Source organism: Phyllobates terribilis, unplaced genomic scaffold (assembly GCF_046119375.1).
Source record: "Phyllobates terribilis strain yellow unplaced genomic scaffold, ASM4611937v1 Scaffold_7__3_contigs__length_470593459, whole genome shotgun sequence".
Classification (NCBI taxonomy): domain Eukaryota; kingdom Metazoa; phylum Chordata; class Amphibia; order Anura; family Dendrobatidae; genus Phyllobates; species Phyllobates terribilis.
The window spans coordinates 224,174,603-224,195,320 of record NW_027362767.1 but is presented as its reverse complement, the minus strand read 5'-3'; the positions used below and the strand labels follow the sequence as shown (position 1 = coordinate 224,195,320).

At 42.0% G+C, this 20,718-nt stretch overlaps 1 protein-coding gene across 4 annotated transcripts in view; it reads left to right on the top strand.

The window, feature by feature from the left end:
- Window positions 1-20,718, top strand: part of DENND1A (DENN domain containing 1A) — a 754,510-nt gene that overhangs the window by 22,384 nt on the left and 711,408 nt on the right. For all 4 annotated transcript variants that reach the window (XM_073639759.1, XM_073639756.1, XM_073639757.1 and 1 more), the window contains exon 2: window positions 16,695-16,765. In XM_073639759.1, the coding sequence (XP_073495860.1) occupies window positions 16,695-16,765 (71 nt within the window). The remainder of the gene's footprint in view (window positions 1-16,694; window positions 16,766-20,718) is intronic.

The window sequence follows — 20,718 nt, the reverse complement described above, 5'->3', positions numbered from 1 at the left end:
CCAGTCCGGAAATCATGGACAGTCAGTAGAGATGAGCGGATGGATTCGCAGGACTCCAGTGCAGGTCAGTGAAACCTGGTGGCTGGATGGGAAGCCCACGAATGTTTCACCTTCCAGAGTCCCCGGTGTGGCATTTGATTTGTCAGGGCTGGTGCAACGTCATGTGTGTGACGTGATTCACAGATGACGTTGCTCCGGCCCTGACAGATCAAAAGCAATGCCGGAATGTAAGAGATTCATGGGCCTCCCGTCTAGCCACCAGGTAGCACTGACCTGAACTGGAGTCCTGCGAATCGATCCTATCATCTATATGTCAGCACAAAATTATTATTGTTCAACTCAAGAACAAGACATTGTAGGAGAGATAGCAGTTATTGAAATTATACCTTTTCTGGCAAGTGCCGCAATAGATTTGGACGTGAATTATTTTTTATTCCTATACACTAATACAGTACAGTGCACCCTTGGCATGACCGAGTAATTCCCTGCATTTTCCCACCTTTCACGTGTACAATCTGTCTCCACCCTTTTCTTTCTTGACTCGCAGATCTGGCTTTATAGGAGTCTAAGGAGGTCGGAGATGGAAAACAAGTTGGTGGGAAGGCGCAGTGAGTTACGCGGCCATACCGTAGATGCATAAAACATCTCATTAGCATGTTTGAATAATGAATTGTTTTTTTTGGAAAACGCAGCAGTGGATTTGGACACCATAGGTTTGATTAGGAGATGCTGTGCTTGGTTTGACTAGTCATTTTGTGATGACAGGCTCCTTTTTAAATAATTTTTTTCAACTGTCCTACTCATTGCTTGCAAAAAAATCCATGCATTTCCTACCAAAACGTGCTCTGATAAATACATTAAATTCAATTAATTTTTAGATGTAGAAGTTACTCCTTCAAGTCTGCTGCATGAAGATATATTTTAAGAGTAAGGTCACATGCAGCGTTTTTGCAGCTTTTCTTATGCAAATTAAAAGCTGCTTTTTAACCTTTTCACTCCATGCTTTTTTCCTCCCCTTCTTCCAAGAGTCATCATCTTTTTTCTTTTTCCATCACTATAGCCGTATGAGGGCTTGTTTTTCACGGGACGAGTTGTACTTTTGAATGACACCATTCATCTTATCATCTGATGCACTGGAAAGTGGGGAAAAAAATTCAAGTGCGGTGAAATTGCAAAAAAAAAAAAGTGCAATTCCACTATTGATTTTTATTTGCTATGTTGACTATTCGGTAAAATTGACCTGGCAATATCAGGTCAGTACGAGTACTCAGATACCAAACTTGTATACTTTTTCATTTAAGTGGTGAAAAAAAAATTCAGAAATTTGTAAGAAAAATTTTTCATGACCCATGACGTTTTCATGTTTCAGTATAGGGGACTGGGTGAAGGATTATTTTTTGTGCGCTGAGCTAACGTTTTATTGATACCATTTTGGGGTAGATCCAATGTTTTAATCGCCTCTCACTTGCATTTTATTGGAATGTTGGGGCGGTCAAAAAATTGTAATTCTGGCGTTTTTAATATTTTTGTTTTTTACTTTTCACTGCATTTAATAGTCCTCTTAGGGGACTTGAACCTGCAATCATCTGATCGCTTGTATTACTATGTACAGTGCCTACAAGTAGTATTCAACCCCCTGCAGATTTAGCTGGTTGACACATGCGGAATTAACTTGGCATTGTGACATTTGTACTGTAGATCAGCCTGGAAGTGGGAAATGCACTGCAGCAAATTTTTTTTTTTTTTTTTAAAAAAAAACGTTAAAAGTTAATTCAGAGTGTCATTTATTACTCAACCCCTCAAACCACAAGAATTCTGTTTGGTCCCCCAAAAGTATTAAGAAGTAGTTCAGGCACCAAGAATAATGAGCTTCACATGTGTGGATTAAAGATCTCTTTTGCCAGCCTTTTCTGACTATTTAAGACCCTCCCCAAACTTGTGAACAGCACTCAGACATGGTCAACATGGGAAAGACAAAGGAGCATTCCAAGGCCATCAGAGACAAGATCGTGGAGGGTCACAAGGCTGGCAAGGGGTACAAAACCCTTTCCAAGGAGTTGGGCCTACCTGTCTCCACTGTTGGGAGCATCATCCGTAAGTGGAAGGCTTATGGAACTACTGTTAGCCTTCCACGGCCTGGACAGCCTTTGAAAGTGTCCTCCCGTGCCGAGGCCAGGCTTGTCCGAAGAGTCAAGGCTAACCCAAGGACAACAAGGAAGGAGCTCCGGGAAGATCTCATGGCAGTGGGGACATTGGTTTCAGTCAATACCATAAGTAACGTACTCCACCGCAATGGTCTCCGTTCCAGACGAGCCCGTAAGGTACCTTTACTTTCAAAGCGTCATGTCAAGGCTCGTCTACAGTTTGCTCATGATCACTTGGAGGACTCTGAGACAGACTGGTTCAAGGTTCTATGGTCTGATGAGACCAAGATCGAGATCTTTGGTGCCAACCACACACGTGACGTTTGGAGACTGGATGGCACTGCATACGACCCCAAGAATACCATCCCTATAGTCAAGCATGGTGGTGGCAGCATCATGCTGTGGGGCTGTTTCTCTGCCAAGGGGCCTGGCCATCTGGTCCGCATCCATGGGAAGATGGATAGCACGGCCTACCTGGAGATTTTGGCCAAGAACCTCCGCTCCTCCATCAAGGATCTTAAGATGGGTCGTAATTTCATCTTCCAACAAGACAACGACCCAAAGCACACAGCCAAGAAAACCAAGGCCTGGTTCAAGAGGGAAAAAGTCAAGGTGTTGGAGTGGCCTAGTCAGTCTCCTGACCTTAACCCAATTGAAAACTTGTGGAAGGAGCTCAAGAATAAAGTCCACATGAGACACCCAAAGAACCTAGCTAACTTGGAGAAGATCTGCATGGAGGAGTGGGCCAAGATAACTCCACAGACCTGTGCCGGCCTGATCAGGTCTTATAAAAGACGATTATTAGCTGTAATTGCAAACAAGGGTTATTCCACAAAATATTAAACATAGGGGTTGTATAATAATTGACCCACAGTTTTATGTTTAAAATGTAATAAAATTCAACTGAGCAACATAACTTTTTGGTTTGTAAGATTTATGCTTCTGTTCATAAAACCTACTCTCGTTTGCAGTTTGAAGGCTCTAACTTATTTGCATCTTATCAAACCAGCTAAATCTGCAGGGGGTTGAATACTACTTGTAGGCACTGTATACTGAAAATCACAATATTTTATGAACGGCACTGGCCAGCGTTCACAGGAGGATCATAATGACAAGCATGGGGGTCATCAACAGACCCCCGGCTGTTATGACAACTCATGCAGATCCACTGCCTGCTGCCATTCCTGAGCAAGCTCTGCACTGGTGTTGAACCGATTCCGTAGCTGAATCCTCTTTAAGAGAAATGGTCCTGGCACTTAATTGACTTTTTCATGGCCTTAAGCTTTTTTCACAGGAGCCTCTCTCCTTAAAGTTCTTGATGAGCCTATAAACTGTTGATTTAGGGGAAATTTTCATAACAATGTAGTGTTCATACAAATTGGCACTACAAAAACTGATGCAGAAAACCAGAATTTGGCTATGTTCACACATCATGATTTTTTTTTCAGCGTTTTTTGCTGCGTTTTGCAGTACCAGCAAAGTCCATGAAATTCCATAATTCTTAGTTCACACATCTTGTTTGTTTTTTTTTTTGTTCAGGATTTTGTGCCTTGCATGTTTTTGTTTGGAAAATAGAGCATGTCACTTCTTTGAGCATTTTTTCACCCATAGGACGTAATGGGTGGTGAAAAAAAACGCTGAAAAAACGCAGGTTACAAGTTTTCAGCGTTTTTCCAGCGTTTTTTTGTCCATAAACCAGAATGTGATTTTTTTTTTTAACTGAACTTTATGTACATGCATAACAGAGACAAAAGGACAGTGAAAAAAAACGCTGAAAAAAGGCACCAAAAACAAGCAAGCAAAAAAAAACATGAAAACAGCAACAAAAATCCTGAACAACCTCCTGGGAAGAGATCAGATTTTGCTGCAGAAAATGAACGCAAAAAAAATATGATGTGTGAACATAGCCACAACTGTAAAGCTGACACAAAGGCTAATAGTTTTGAGACTAATCTAATACACTGCAATACTTTGGCAGTGTTTTATACCAAAGAGGAGTCTTTTTTTCTTATAGTGGGACTAACACTGGAAAAAATGTTTCTCCATAGAAAATAGTATTTATAAAAAACAAAAACAAAGGTGCAAATAATTATTATTACCGCCTTTGGAACAGTCAGGGCTTTAAAACTGTCACAATATTTAAAGGGAATCTGTCAACAGCATTTCACTCAGCCCCACCAAAACTGTTTACACTGGCATGGAGCTATTTGAAAGACTAGTCTTTACATGACCAGTTTGCTCCTCCTTTGCTGAGAAATAAGGCTATGTTCAGACATTTGTGTTTTTGCAGAGTTTTTTTTTAATGCAAATTTTCTGCTGCGTTTTACAGTACCAGCAAAGTCTATGAGATTCCAGAAATCTCACGCACACATCATGGTTTTTGTTTCATCAGGATTTTGTTCTTTGCATGATTTTTTTGCGGAATAGAGCATGTCACTTTCAGCATTTTTCACCCATTGGAAGTAATGGGTGGCGAAAAAAAACACTGAAAAAACGCACCAAAAACACAGGTGTCAGTTTTTTCAGCATTTTTTGTGGCAAAACCTGATAAAATAGAATGAGATTTTTTTTTTTCACTGAACTTTTATGTACATGCATAAAGAGACAAAAGGACAGTGAAAAAAACGCAGCAAAATCCTGAACAAATCTTCCTGGCAAGAGATCAGGTTTTGCTGCAGACAAAACCCGCAATGTGTGAACATAGCTTTAGCGTTTTAAATTATATGCAAATGAGGCTGAAAAGCTGTTTGTAGATCTGAAGCCTCTGTCACTCCAGCTCTATTCCCTGCCCAGCACCACCTCCTTCTGCTGCTTGACTGACATCCTCAGTGCTGTGTGACTTCATGCCAAAAAGCCATCAGTCAAACAGGAGGAGGAGTACTAGGAGGAGAATAGAGCTGGAGTGGCGGGGGTTTCAGATCTACCATATCCATTTACATATCAATTCAAACACTGATTTCTCAGTAACGGAGGAACGGACTCGCAATGTAAAGGTACGGCTGGACTTGTCTTTGAAAGATATATAAATAGTTTGGGGTGTGAAATTATTCTGACTACAGCTGAGCAGACCCGTGTAAGTTCGGGTTCTGGTACCCAACCGAACTTTAGTCTTTAGTCTAAAGTTCAGTTTGGGTACCAGAACTGTACTTGAACCTGAACATGGACCCCATTGAGTTTGCTCATCTCTAATTCTGACTGATTCCCTTTAATCTGTGCTGTGTTCACGATAAAATAAACTTGCCAAATTGCTGTTTTTTTATTATACTACCACCAAAAAAATGGAATAATAAGCATTTTTTTTTTACCGAGGAAATGCTAGATTGAAAACAGCTCTATTAAGTGGAGAAATGAAAAAAAAAATTATCTTTCTCAAAAAGTCTTGATGCATAAGCCAATTTGTGTTATTTATCTTTTTAAATGTTCAAAGGTAGCAAAACATAACTAAAAAATCATATAAAATATACTGTAAATCTAGTATAGCTGTAATTGTCCTGACCTGAAGAATATAAGGCTGTGTTCACACTGTGCTGAAAACTTCCGCCGTGGATTTGGTTACGAATAGTGATGAGCAAGTATGTTTTGTTAACCCTTTTGCCGAGTATACTCGGGCGAGCACAGGGTAGTTACAGCTGCTCGGTGATATATTTGAAACACTCCCGTGTGCATGATTTGTGACTGTTTGACAGCTTTAATACATGTGAGGAATGTGTAAGAAGCAGACATTCCTCACATGTATTAAAGCTGTCAAACAGTTGCAAATCATGCACACGGGAGCGATTCAAACATATCACCGAGCAGCTGTAACTACTCGGTGCTCGCCCGAGCATACTCGGTGAAAGGGTTAACAAAACATACTCGCTCATCACTAGTTACGAATCCACGGACATAATCTGCATGTGTTACTTGTGGATATCATTGCGGATTTGGCTGCGTAATTCGCCCTACTCCATTTACTAAGCCCTGAAAAGGGTGAAAACTGCAATGTGTGAAGGGCGTCATTATGCTGATTCTGGCAATGCCATGGGCGTTAGTGTATTGGGATGCAGAGGAGCTTTTGGGTTTCAGGCGTCATTTCCAGTGGTAGCAGGTCACGTGGGAATAACGGCGAGCTTCACCTTTTTATCCCTAGGTTTCCTTTTTTGGGGCAGCTCCTCCCTTTCTTGTGCCCTCAAGGGTTATCAAAAATGCAATTATTTGCAAGTGTGGTTATCCCTTTCGCAAATCTCAACCTCTTCGCAGACCTTATGCCAGTGACCCTGGTGTCGGGAATGTCCGCTATGACTTCACATTCGGGGGACCAAATGCTAGAGACCAATGAGGCCGGTAATTGGCTGCAGCGGTTACGTGAATGTATCATTTGACTTCTGCGGCCAAAGTAACCAAATACCGGCACGGACCATCAGAGTTGCGGCGGAGCAGCAGAAAAGTTATAAGTTGAGCATTGCGCTTGTTTAATTTTTTTTTTACAACGTAAGGGACTTAAAGCTAGCTGTTATTAATTGAGATGCCTCAAAAATGAAATTACATACATTGGACTTCTCTTTCGATACTTCAGTGTTTTCACCTCCAAAGAGCCAATGTATTGTTTAACTAACTTTTTTTTTTAGAACATTGGATTTTCTGAACATTCCGTCAAAATGCGTGAAAATTTCACAGATTCTTCAAAGCCATTTTAAGATTCCTCATTTGAGTAACCTTTTTACAGTATTCTACGAGGGTCAGTCAATAAGTAATGCCTCCTATTTTTTTTCTCCTTAAATAAGGTAGTTATGTTAAATATTCGAATTTGGCACAATTCCTCAAACCTTCTTCTATAATCCACAGCAATTGCAACTTCCTGCACCAACAGGTGGCAGGACTGTATCCGTTTGCAAAATGTCTGACATCGATGTTCGTATTAGACAACGTTCGGTGATTGAATTCTTGCACGCAGGAGGTGAAACGCCCATTCGAATTCATGAGAGACTGAAAAATGTGTACGGTGATGCAACAGTGGATGTCAGTACTGTTAGACGATGGGTTCGTCGCTGTAACACAGCTGAAGGGCCATCACCGTTGGCTGACAAAATGTGGAGTGGCAGGCCAGTAACCGCAGTGACTCCAAGCAACATTCAGCGAGTCGATGACATCATTCGTGGTGACCGCCGGGTGACCGCAGATGAATTGAGTGGCATTATCCGCCTCAGTAAAGGCAGTGTGATGTCCAATAATTTTCAACTGCGATACAGAAAAGTTTGTGCACGGTGGGTCCCAAGAATGCTTTTTACCGTGCTGGAATACATGCCCTTGTTAAACGGTGGGCCAAGACTGTGGAAATGGATGGAGATTATATTGAAAAGTGACAAATTAATCGTTAATGTCGTGGTTTTCAACCTATGTAATTGCATTTGAATTTCTTGCCAATTAAAAGGAGAAAAAAATAGGAGGCATTACTTATTGACTGACCCTCGTAATTTTACAACCTATATATATAATGCTGATTAACTTTGTAAAGTACTGTAATTTATCTTACTTAGCTTATTGTACTGATTGGAGATGCATGATGCTTTCTACTCAATTAACAAAGTTAAAATCAAAATTAGTTTTATCTTCTGTTACCATAGCGAAGTTTCTTATGGAAACTAGATGAACAGTGCATAAAGAACGTGTCACTATGACTGACAGCTCCTTACGCTGACCATACTTTTGACATAGCGGAGGGTTTGCTTGGCCGCTATCTCACCTAACTCCCCTATAAATATCAACGCTCAGGATGGCTAAGAGTTCTTATTGTATCCTTTTTGGCAAGGTTGACCTCATTGTTAGGTTATTTAAAGTTTTGTACAAAATGCGTAGTAAAAGAAAAAGTAGGAATGATAATGGACGGGGTAGTTTAAAATAAAATAAAAAGGCACATATAACGGCTAAAAATGTGGGAGCCACTACTAGCAGCAGAAGCGCCCCCCCTTTACTTCTGGCAAGCATATTAGTGGGCAGGAAATGGAAGGCATTATGGAATACATGGCGCATCACTTGTCTATGTCACAGGAGGATAATGTTACCTCTAACAGCGACACTATCAGTTTGAGTCAGTGTTGTGCACAGACTGGTCTGCCTGGTCACAAAGGATTCATTTTTGAACGTTTTTATTTGAGAAAAAAAAACAAAAAACAAATAAATGGACTGTTGGTTACTACCACATTACCATCCATTTCTATGATGAGGTTACTTTGGCAGGGGTTAGATACAGTCTTAAGAGACCTCGGAGTGTTGCACACATTTTTGGAAGCTTTGCTGCGAGTCAAGCTTACTTTAAAAATTCCTCAAACTTGTCGAATTTGAATTTCAAAAGTTTAGTTAATCTCCAGTATGAATAAACCATTTCAGAGCTGCTAAGTGCGCTATTTACAAGGTTTCCCTCCTGATTGTCCTTGAGGATCCACATAATTTCGGCTACTAGTTCACTGTGAACATCTAGAATCTTTATAAAAAGGTGATAGATTCACTTTAATTACTTTAACCCTCCACGAGATCGGGCGATTCTGAACGCAGCAATACCAAATATGTGTATTTTGTTTAATTTTATTTTGAATGGGGCTAAAGGGAGTTGATTTGAACTTTTATATATAATTTTTTTTAATTTTTTAATAACTTTTTCTACTGTTTACTTGCTTCAATAGTCTCCTTAGGAGACTTGAAGCTGCGATCTTCCGATCGTTTGTGACACACATTGGTTAATATGGGACATATGGATAACGGTGTATATGCCATGTTTCCTATCTGTGGGAAGCTAAAATCATAATAGAATATATGGCATTAATATCTTCCACCTGGGACGTCCAGGTGGGGAGATATCCTTAAAATTTGGATAATTTTTGGGGATCTAGCTGTATCTCATTAACCAGCCCCAATCTGAGGTACCGTATGTGGGCATGACTTGTATTTGATGAATACAGACTTTGAATTGTAATCATTGTCAGTCCTGGAATATATAGTTTGCCGTAGTTATGTATCATTTTCCTAAAATGAGAGCTTCCCTCCGCTAATATCTGCGCCATTTCCATGACACAGGTTTAGTACTTTTCTTTTGTTATCCCTTTTTAGTTTGTTATTGTATATACTATATTGTTTTGTCCCCTTTTGTAATATCTTTTGTATATTTATATAAATACTGCCCACTTTTCGGATTAAATATATAAAATGTAATATCTTCGTTCTTCTTGCTCTATAAACCGCATCCCTGGAGCCATACGCTCGTATAATGGGTTTCCAATCGGCCTGTATAAACAATTGGTGGTGGCCGCTAATTTTCTTGGGTTATTGCGGTGACGTAACGGGAATATATATTGTAGGGAATCTGCTCTTTTGGTAGTCAGCACCGTTCACACAGACACGCAAGTTCATGTGAAAGCAGGAAGGTTTGAGTCCATAAACTTCCAACAGAAAGTAACAGTCTGTTCTTCATCAAAAATGTGGAATCATACCAATAAAAGTCCCAAAGAAGGTACGGCTTACCTGTTTAAATCTCAGTCTTGCCCATCCATCTCTGGCATAGCTTGTGCAACGTATACCTGGTCTTTTCACCTTCACTCTGACACAAGTGACCGAGGTTTTTCCATCTGTAATCACATCCACTTATGAAGCAGCTCAGCTGCACCTGTCAGACTGGAGGATGGGAATGACCTGGACCCATGCTGCCCTATTAAACAAACCTCTCAGCACTTATCGGTGCTGGAGCCTTCTTTCGAGGTTTGATATCACAAGGCCAGACACCTAAGGTATCCATACAGTCCATGCTGGACCCCCACTGCCTAAAGTCATTGGCTGGGCACCTTCACCCAACCAACAGTGAACCTTGTCTCACCAAGGCTTGACCAAGCCCATATGACATACCTGGTGGAACTTCCTTTTCGCTGGTTGGGAAACTTTATAGCGGCCCTCACCAACTCTTTCCATCACCTCATAGAGTCCTTGCCACTTGGCGAGAAATTTGTTTCCAACTAACAGCACCAACACCTACACCAGATCCACAGCTTTAAATTATTTCACCTGAGTCAACAAACTATACCCCCTGGATCGTGCCTTGAGGAGGCGCTCCTTTGCTTGGCCCGTCACCTTGATCCCTTGGCATAATTGAACATTATGCCTAACCAAACGCGGAACCTGAACATCTGTTCCAGGCTCCTGGGGAACAAAATTTAGCGCCCTTTTCCCTGAGTATTTTTTTCACAGAAGTCCCTGATTTGCGCTGTTCCAAAGTTTCCCCTGGACACCTCCTGCTCAAGGATAATGTCTTCTGGGGATGTTTCCTTTTCCTTGTCTCCATTAAGTATCGACGATGGAAGCTCCTCCACCACAGCATGTGACAAGGTTTTTTCAGTGGACCCTGGTTGTCAGCTGAGCTACCATGCGGTACCGCTTTCCCCCACATGTCAGAAATAAAGTAAAGTCATGTCCAATAATTACAGGATGCGAAAAGTTTTTAACTAAGTGTTTAAGTCACTTGGCATTCCTGATACCCTTTGCAGCATGAGGAACAGCACTGCTGGCAGGGTTTGGCTAAGTGAGAGCAGCGCTGGGATATGCTGCACTCCATTGAATCTGAGGTCAAGGGACAATTGGCTGAAATATTCCCCGGTGCATGACACCTTCAACAGTTAATGTCACAAGAAGTACCCCTCGAACCCAGCTATGATCCCTCCTGAGACCTTGGGACCCCCTCAGAGGTTATTTTGGGTATCCCTGAAAGCGGTTCTGATTTTGGGTATCCCTGAAAGCGGTTCTCATGCTGCCCAGGGAATAATCAACAGCCCGGTGTCTTTCCACCAGGTCATCTGCATTCTGGGGATCTCCCTGGGCAACCCAGGATTGAACCGGTCTCGGCAGAGAGTGGATAAACTGATCCATTACCACTCTATCCACCATCTGGACTGGGGAACAAGTCTCTGGCTGCATCCATTTCTGCATTAAATGCAGGAGGTCAAACATCTGTGATCGTGGAGGCTTGTCCCTGTTATAGCCAGAACAGTGCACCTGTTGTGCCCTGACTGCCTTGGTCACACTATGACAAGCCAAAATCTTCGCCCTTCGCTTGCTATATTCCTTGCCATCCTGAAGGGTCAGATCAAAGTACACCTTCTGAGGTTCCCCAGTCAGATATGGCGCCAGAACCTCCGCCCACTGTTCCGGAGGCAACTTCTCCCGGTCTGCCACCCTCTTGAACTTAATAAAAAGATTAAGGTGCACACTCAGCGTTGGCAGGGGGAGTGCAGGCTGGACTGGAGAATCCAAACCGTCAGTAGAAGATAATCAGTCACAGAAGATTTTAAAATAAATGCTTGTAATTATGTTAGTAGAATAAATATTTCACCATAGTTCTGGGTATCAGGACAGAAAGCGATACGTTTCGAATTGTCCCTGGTCTTTGTCAAACATCGCTGTGTCCAGACAGCCAAGTGGAAGAGGTGAACAGCGCTGCACGCTTTCTATGGCAGTAATGTAGTTCCTATTTTCCAAATTTGATATTTTTCAAATTTTAATGTGCGGCTTTATTTTCTTAGTTCTATTGACCTGGTTAGCTTGCACCTGTACACACTGCTTGGATGTACTGGTCAGTTTTTTGTAAAATATATATACAGTACAGACCAAAAGTTTGGACACACCTTCTCATTTTAAAGATTTTTCTGTATTTTCATGACTATGAAAATTGTACATTCACACTGAAGGCATCAAAACTATGAATTAACACATGTGGAATTATATACTTAATAAAAAAGTGTGAAACAACTGAAAATATGTATTATATTCTAGGTTCTTCAAAGTAGCCACCTTTTGCTTTGATGACTGCTTTGCACACTCTTTGCATTCTCTTGATGAGCTTCAAGAGGTAGTCACCGGAAATGGTTTTCACTTCACAGGTGTGCCCTGTCAGGTTTAATAAGTGGGATTTCTTGCCTTATAAATGGGGTTGGGACCATCAGTTGTGTTGTGCAGAAGTCTGGTGGATACACAGCTGATAGTCCTACTGAATAGACTGTTAGAATTTGTATTATGGCAAGAAAAAAGCAGCTAAGTAAAGGAAAACGAGTGGCTATCATTACTTTAAGAAATGAAGGTCAGTCAGTCCGAAAAATAGGGAAAACTTTGAAAGTGTCCCCAAGTGCAGTTGCAAAAACCATCAAGCGCTACAAAGAAACTGTCTCACATGAAGACCGCCCCAGGAAAGGAAGATCAAGAGTCACCTCTGCTTCTGAGGATAAGTTTATCCGAGTCACCAGCCTCAGAAATCGCAGGTTAACAGCAGCTCAGATTAGAGACCAGGTCAATGCCACACAGAGTTATAGAAGCAGACACATCTCTTCAACAACTGTTAAGAGGAGACTTTGTGCAGCTGGCCTTCATGGTAAAATAGCTGCTAGGAAACCACTGCTAAGGACAGGCAACAAGCAGAAGAGACTTGTTTGGGCTAAAGAACACAAGGAATGGACATTAGACCAGTGGAAATCTGTGCTTTGGTCTGATGAGTCCAAATTTGAGATCTTTGGTTCTAACCACCGTGTCTTTGTGCGACGAAAAGGTGAACGGATGGACTCTACATACCTGGTTCCCACCGTGAAGCATGGAGGAGGAGGTGTGATGGTGTGGGGGTGCTTTGCTGGTGACACTGTTGGGTATTTATTCAAAATTGAAGGCATACTGAACCAGCATGGCTACCACAGCATCTTGCAGCGGCATGCTATTCCATCCGGTTTGCGTTTAGTTGGACCATCATTTATTTTTCAACAGGGCAATGACCCCAAACACACCTCCAGGCTGTGTAAGGGCTATTTGACCAAGAACGAGAGTGATGGGGTGCTACGCCAGATGACCTGGCCTCCACAGTCACCAGACCTGAACCCAATCGAGATGGTTTGGGGTGAGCTGGACCGCAGAGTGAAAGCAAAAGGGCCAACAAGTGCTAAGCATCTCTGGGAACTCCTTCAAGATTGTTGGAAGACCATTTCCGGTGACTACCTCTTGAAGCTCATCAAGAGAATGGCAAGAGTGTGCAAAGCAGTCATCAAAGCAAAAGGTGGCTACTTTGAAGAACCTAGAATATAAGACATATTTTCAGTTGTTTCACACTTTTTTGTTAAGTATATAATTCCACATGTGTTAATTCATAGTTTTGATGCCTTCAGTGTGAATGTACAATTTTCATAGTGTGTGTGTGTATATGTGTGTGTATATATATATATATATATAATAATATTTCAACGAACATCTCAGCACTTATGAGTGCTGGAGCCTTCTCTCCAGGTTTCACATCACTGAGGCCAGGCACCTCAGTTGTGCAGGACTTGTCAGGCACCTCAGTTGTGCAGGACTTGTCAGGCACCTCAGTTGTGCAGGACTTGTCAGGCACCTCAGTTGTGCAGGACTTGTCAGGCACCTCAGTTGTGCAGGACTTGTCAGGCACCTCAGTTGTGCAGGACTTGTCAGGCACCTCAGTTATGCAGGACTTGTCCAGCTGTCATTTTACAATATATATATTCCATGCATTAGAATTGGAGGTGTATATACTATACCTTTTCTGCGAGTTGCCCAATATCTGGCCAAGTTGTGAAGCAGCCTTGGCCTTATTCAACAATCGTCAGTCAATTGCATAATTGTCCTGACAATTGAAGGCAGGGGAGTGCTGGTTTGTGATAAATTGGTATCAGTGGGGCGATATCCATCCCCCAGCTGGGTTCCCTGACATGCTACCCATTAAAGTGACACATCGCTGGAATCGGTGTCTCTGTCTCTACATTATGCTGCTCTCAGATTAGGCGGTATAAAGCTGCTGACAGATTCCCTTTAATCTGTAGGAGGCAATGTGTCACTAGATCAGCTTTCCAAGAAACCTACTTGAATAGACCACAACGGGAATTTTTTTTTTTACCGTATATTGTTGGTAACTGTAATGCATTTTATAAGTTTGCGTTAGGTTATCATAACTGTGTTATGTGTGAACACTTTTAATATCACTTTTTTTTTTTTAATTAATTTAAAGTGTATAAAACAGTCAGCTGCCCCCAACATGAGAAGAGCAGGCAAGAGCGAGGCTTCGCCTCCAGGAAGCGCTCAGTTGGCGGAATCATGTGTGATTTCAGAGATGGCTGTTGGCCAAGTGCCATGTTATTATAGAAAATGATATTGTACTTTTATGCTTCCAGCTTTTGCACATTATATAATACATCTCAAGCTTACAATTTAACAAGTCTACATTGGTAATCCCTCCCCACCCAAAATGGCTGCTACCTAAGATACTTTGCAAGTCATATTCATATTTTTAAAGACCGATTGTCTTTTTGTTTTTTCTAAAAATACTGTCGAGAGTAACACAGTCTGTCTGTAGACTGCATGCGCCCTGGTGCCCTATCTACAGACTATTGAGAGGTCACAGGCACTTGTAAGCCCCGTCTACAGTCCATTAAATTAGACTGGTCCCACCTTCATATCTTAAACAACCTCACCACTTCTGGGAAGGTTTTCTACTAGATTTTGGAGACATCTGAGGGAATTTTTGCTCATTCATTCAGAAGAGCATTTGTGAGGTCAGACCCTGATGTTGGAGGAGAGGCCGGGCTCACAATCTTCATTTTAGTTCATCCCAAAGGTGTTGAATGGGCTCAGGTAAAGGTTCTAGGCAGCTGGTCATGTTTTTCTCCCCTAACTATGTTCTTGTAGACCTTGTATTGTGCACTCGAACACAGAAAAAGGCCTTCCCCAAACTTTGTCAAGATGGCAGCATACCGTTGTTAAAAACATCTTGCTATGCTGAAACATTAAAATGGTTTTCCACCACTTTGGTATGGATAGCTTATCCTATAATTTGAATATGAGCTAATCTAAGTTACCCCGCAGCTGACACTAAACCGGGTGACAGAGCAGATCTGTTTTGCGCCGTACACTGTTTACATCACTCCTCTGCCGTCACTGCAAACAGCTGAATGGTGGGGATGCCAAGTATCGGATCCTCATTTATCTGATTTTGATAATTTATTCTAAGGATAGGTTAAAACCCCTTTAAGATTTCCCTACACTGAAACTAAGGGACCTAGACGAACCCCTGAAGAGCAACCCATATCATTGCTCCGCCTCCACCAAACCTTAAGGCTGGCACAATGTAGTCAGGCGGGTAACGTTCTCCTGGCATTCATTAAACCCAGACTCATCCATTAGATGCCTGAGAAGTGGGATCCATCACTGCACACAATATTTTTCCACTGCTCCAGAGTCCAGTGGTGTCTGCTTTACACCGCTACATCCGATGCTTGGTATTGTGCTTGGTGATGTAAGGGTTGCATGCAGCTGCTCAGCCATAGAAGCCCATGCTATGAAACTCCAGGCGGGGGCAAAGTTTTTCAGCTGATGTTATTGTCAGAGGACAATGCAGAACGTTTGCAACGTTTATGCACTATGTGACTGAGCACATGGTGAGTTCGCTCTGTAACTTCACGTGTACAGGCGAGCAAACCCAAAGTTAAAAGTTTGGCGTTCGTACCGAGCAGTTAGTGGCCGGTGCTAAATTCCGAACACGGACTTCTCCTGTAAGTCTGTTGTAATGTTTGGAGTTCTGGGGGAAGTCTGTTGTAATGTTTGGAGTTCTGGGGGAAGTCTGTTGTAATGTTTGGAGTTCTGGGGGAAGTCTGTTGTAATGTTTGGAGTTCTGGGGGAAGTCTGTTGTAATGTTTGGAGTTCTGGGGGAAGTCTGTTGTAATGTTTGGAGTTCTGGGGGAAGTCTGTTGTAATGTTTCGAGTTCTGGGGGAAGTCTGTTGTAATGTTTCGAGTTCTGGGGGAAGTCTGTTGTAATGTTTCGAGTTCTGGGGGAAGTCTGTTGTAATGTTTCGAGTTCTGGGGGAAGTCTGTTGTAATGTTTCGAGTTCTGGGGGAAGTCTGTTGTAATGTTTCGAGTTCTGGGGGAAGTCTGTTGTAATGTTTCGAGTTCTGGGGGAAGTCTGTTGTAATGTTTCGAGTTCTGGGGGAAGTCTGTTGTAATGTTTCGAGTTCTGGGGGAAGTCCGTTGTAATGTTTCGAGTTCTGGGGGAAGTCTGTTGCAAGAGAAAGAGAGAGAATGAGAATTTAGTTTGGGTACCCAAACTGAACTTTGGAATAAAGTTTGAGTCGGATACCAGAACCTCAAATCATGCAGATGTGGTAATCATGCAAAGTTTACTTGAATACAGAGATGGGTGGACATGGCATTGATGCAGTCTGTGCAGGTTCCCGATAGATAAAGGGAGTCACTATCCCCTCCAAAGCAGGAGGAATTGTGCATTATGATGAGCTATTGGACTGCAAAGGGCCCATAGATTATTCTTGCACAGGGGCCTCTTCTGTCTGTGTCTGCTCCTTTCTAACATGACAGATTTTTGTTTCCGGGTTGGAGGATAATGTGTATGACCTGCTTCATTGCATTGCCATGCCCATGAACATGACTGAGCTATGAACTTATAGACCAAAATAATTTTCTGTATTTGCTAAAAAAAAAAAAAACAGGTCTCTTACACTTATAAACTTTAAAACGACAACTAATTCTATTTCAGGCAAAACCCAGAGAACACCTTTGAAGTTTATGTGGAAGTGAGTCGTCCTGGAGAAAATGCATCTAAGCAAGGTATTTGCCTTTTTTTTATGACCTTCTACGGTTCGTTAGATACTTTCTTGGTTATTGACATTATGAAGATTTAGTTATAATGTTTTCGTAAATGAAATTAATGGAAAATCACCAGTGTGTGGAAAGACGTGGAGTATTTTCACACTGTAGAGAAAATTTCATGGAGCTTGAAGTTACCATTAATGCGCCAGTCCCTGAAGGATATCGTCGATGTAACCCTTATAGCCACATGCTTTCATAGCTTGCACAGCCACTCTGTAAAGTTGCGACGAAACAAGTACACGTAAGTTAGTTATTGCAGACTGGCTCCATCCAAGACGGGCTGCGGTTTCTGTAGGCAGGTAAGGTCTGGGCATCCTATGTTTTAGATCTTGAAGTGTGGAGGCTCTTGAGAGACACAATTAATGATGTTATGCAGGCTGGATGTGGCCCTCTGGGTTTAACAGAGTACCGTGGGGAGAATTGGCCAGGAGAAGCCTCCCTGCTCTGCTAAGCAGCTGTAATAGAGCGAGTGCCCCCAGGTACTGTATCTTCACCCCGCTACCACACTTCTGAACAATGCTGGTGCCATTATCCTTCTGTAAGATCCTGTGCCGGTTGCATGTTGAGGCTTTCGACAATGCCGTTGCTCTGTAATCTTGGGCGCTCATCCTTCTAAAATATACAGTGTTTGCTGAATGGCTGAAACATACTCTTATAGATCTGCCATTGTTAGAAAACCTTTTTATTTCTTTTGTATATATATATATATTTTTTTTTCACTTTCTGAATTATAATGGTCCATAACCTTTCCTACGCTTAGATCGTCTTATTCTTCTCTCCGAGATGATTTCATCCTTCTGTCTTCTACCTTTTTGTAATTTTATTTCTCTTTTAGTCATTTCCTTAATTTTAACAGTCCCCCCCCCCCCCCCCCAAAAAAAAAAGGTACGTTTCCAGGCTTGTTTCTGTCAAAAGGGAATCTGTCACCAGGTATGTGCTACTCCATTTCAGAGCAGCATGACACAGGGGCAGAGACCTTGTTTCCAACCATGTATCAGTTACTAAGCTGCTTGCTGCAGTTTTGATAAAATCACTGTTTTATCTGCTGCAGACCTAGCCGTTCTCTGAATAACCCCGCCAACACCACTGATTGGCTGCTTTCTGTGTTCACTATGCATAGGCAGAAAGCGGCCAATCGCTGGGGGCGGGGGCCGTGCCCTCTAGACGGCTGCGCCCACTGGACAGCCGCCTCTCTAGATGGGGTGCAGCCTTGCTCAATACAAAAGTATGGCGCGGGCCCACGCCCATCAGATGGACAGTGCATGCGCTGGGGGGATTCATAAGTCTGCAGTCACATAGAGAGACTGCAGACTTATAGATTTGGACCGAACAACCCCTTTAACATTTTCAGATGGGGATACTCCAAGGTTTATGCCAGTAAAAGCTCCCGCCATTTAGTCTATTACACTATTCCTTCTTGTTTTTTGTACAGTATTATCAGCATTTGTGGGCCAGACAAAAGCCAAAATAACAATTCTTTTGACCTTCATTGGGTGAATGGATCTTTCTGTCGTACAATCTTAGCGGATCACAAACCCGATCTGAACAGGGTCTAACCTCGTAGGATGACCTACCATTCAGGTTGAGTGAAGAGCTGGTAAGACGACCCCCAATGAGCACTGAAATAGCTAGAAGTACTGGGCATCAAGAGAACTTAAGGTTTTCCGATATTACACTAGAAGATTTCCCAGGGACCGACAACAATGAGACCTGTATCGCATCTCGTATTAATGAGTTGAAACCCTTTTGGACTGTTGTGACCTCATAGGGAAAAGGGACGGCCTGAAACTACCTCCAGATGACGCTTAACAGTAGACATCTGCCCACTCTTCTCTATGAAGCGTCCTTAAGTGTTGGGGAGAAGATGGTCCTTGAGACCAGGTGCTTTTTTTTAATGTATATTTTTATACATGGGGTTTGTAATGAGATTTTAGTCTAGCGGCTTGAGTTCGGTTTTAATGTAGCCATGAATTTACAGAAGGTATATTTAGAAGGAATAGAAGAGGGACACCAGCATTTGGGGGCTAGATACTATCACGATAATAACGGCGGAGAAGACCCTGGTGGACCTATCTAGGCTTGCACATGATCGTTCATCCATGGCTCGAGATTGAGCTGAAGGCCATTAAATAATAATAATGGTTCTAAAAACAAATACTGGTTGAAATTTGGTGGCATTGCCCTTGGCGGATAGTTTTACTCTACTAAATGTATATGTTCAAATTGTTTTTATGCATTTATTGTGTAAAAGCCATCGAAGTTCTGGTAGCCAAGCTCATTATCTTATAGTCCTATTATTTCCTGAGTGTTTTCACCTTACCTTTCTAGGGAGGGGTGTGAGATAATTGGTATTTAGTATCATAGACCGAGAGAGATGAGTTCTTGATGGTATCGGAGCAGACTCTCCCATCCCTCTCTACCGCCCGACGATGATACTTTCTATTGATGATATAGGATGGAGAAGACAAATTGGTGGAATTACGGCATTAAGACCCAAGTCAAACTGGCCACGAAGGAGTTATTACAAACCCTTCCATTCATGCCCTGTTGAGGATTAGGAAGGGAAATGCAGCTTATGTGTCAAGACAAAGCTTGCGAAAGCTTCTTTCACAAACTCTACCACACGCTTTTCCCCCTTCCCTCCAAAACATCCTGCTTTGTTAAAATTAGAGATGAATCTCTTCCACAGAAATCTATTAACTCCAGAGCCAGTTCATCATTGTTTGAGGGCAAAGAACCCCCCATTAGCATCTGAAAGACTCGCTCTTCCCATAATTCTGTTCCTACAGGAGTCTGGGAGCGGTTGAAGTACTTCCGTTTTTACCCTGGTAGTTGATTTGTGTGCTCGGCTTTCCCGAGGCCTGTGAAGATCACCATCATTGGCCGCAGCTTAATTCTTTTGTATGGCTTCTTTCACAATCATTGCATTCGGCAATAAGTTGTATCCTCGGTCTTCAATATCCAATAGACGATATTGAACCAGTTTCGTATGTACAGCTTGAATGTGTCCTCTTAAAATTCAGCAAACCCTTGTCTAGTCCAATCCGTCAGTCATCCATCCCTCTCTCCTCCTACTGTCTGTCGGTTGTCTAAAAGAATGGGCAGGTGGAAGAGGAACACATCACTTTGGGATGGAACTGTATACAGTATTTATTTGTAGTCTGTAACCATAGCAACACACAAGACCGCATGGGGGCTGTAAACTCCAAAATATCAGAATTTTTTTAAAATAATTTTTAATTATTTATTATGTAATTAAAATATTTATTTAATTATTTATCAATTAATTATAATAATTAAATTAATTATTATTTTTTTTTTTTATTTCCCACAAAGTATAATTCTATAGTGTGTATATATTATATTGTTATAATATATTTTATAGTGGATATATTTTATATCTATTTTAGATGCATTGAAATTATAAAATTGGTTATAAAAATGTAGTTACTTTTAAAGAGGGGTTGTCCAGCCTTATGTGACTGCAGACTTGCGCATCTTCGCATGCTGCAAGGATTTGCCGTCGCTGGGAGCAGGGGGTCATGTGATCTCAAGAATACAATTTGCATACTTCTGTCCACATTACGACTAGACATGGCCGGCTCCCTCAATACACTTGCATTGAGCAAGGCCGTGCACGTCTAGTCGGCAAGTGACCGGATGTATGCAAATCACATATCTCAAGTCACCGGTCCGGCGCCAGCACTAGAGAATCCTCACCGTGCACGATGTGAGGATTCACAAGTTTTCAGTTCCAGAGAGTGACTGCAGACTTGTAGCCTGAGGCCGGACAACCCCTTTAAATCCTACTACCAGTGTATCCTCTTTCTTGGAGGTATTCAATGCAAGCACTAGAAGAATACTACTCTAATCAGACGGTCAGATCAAAACTTCAAGGCGATCACAATACA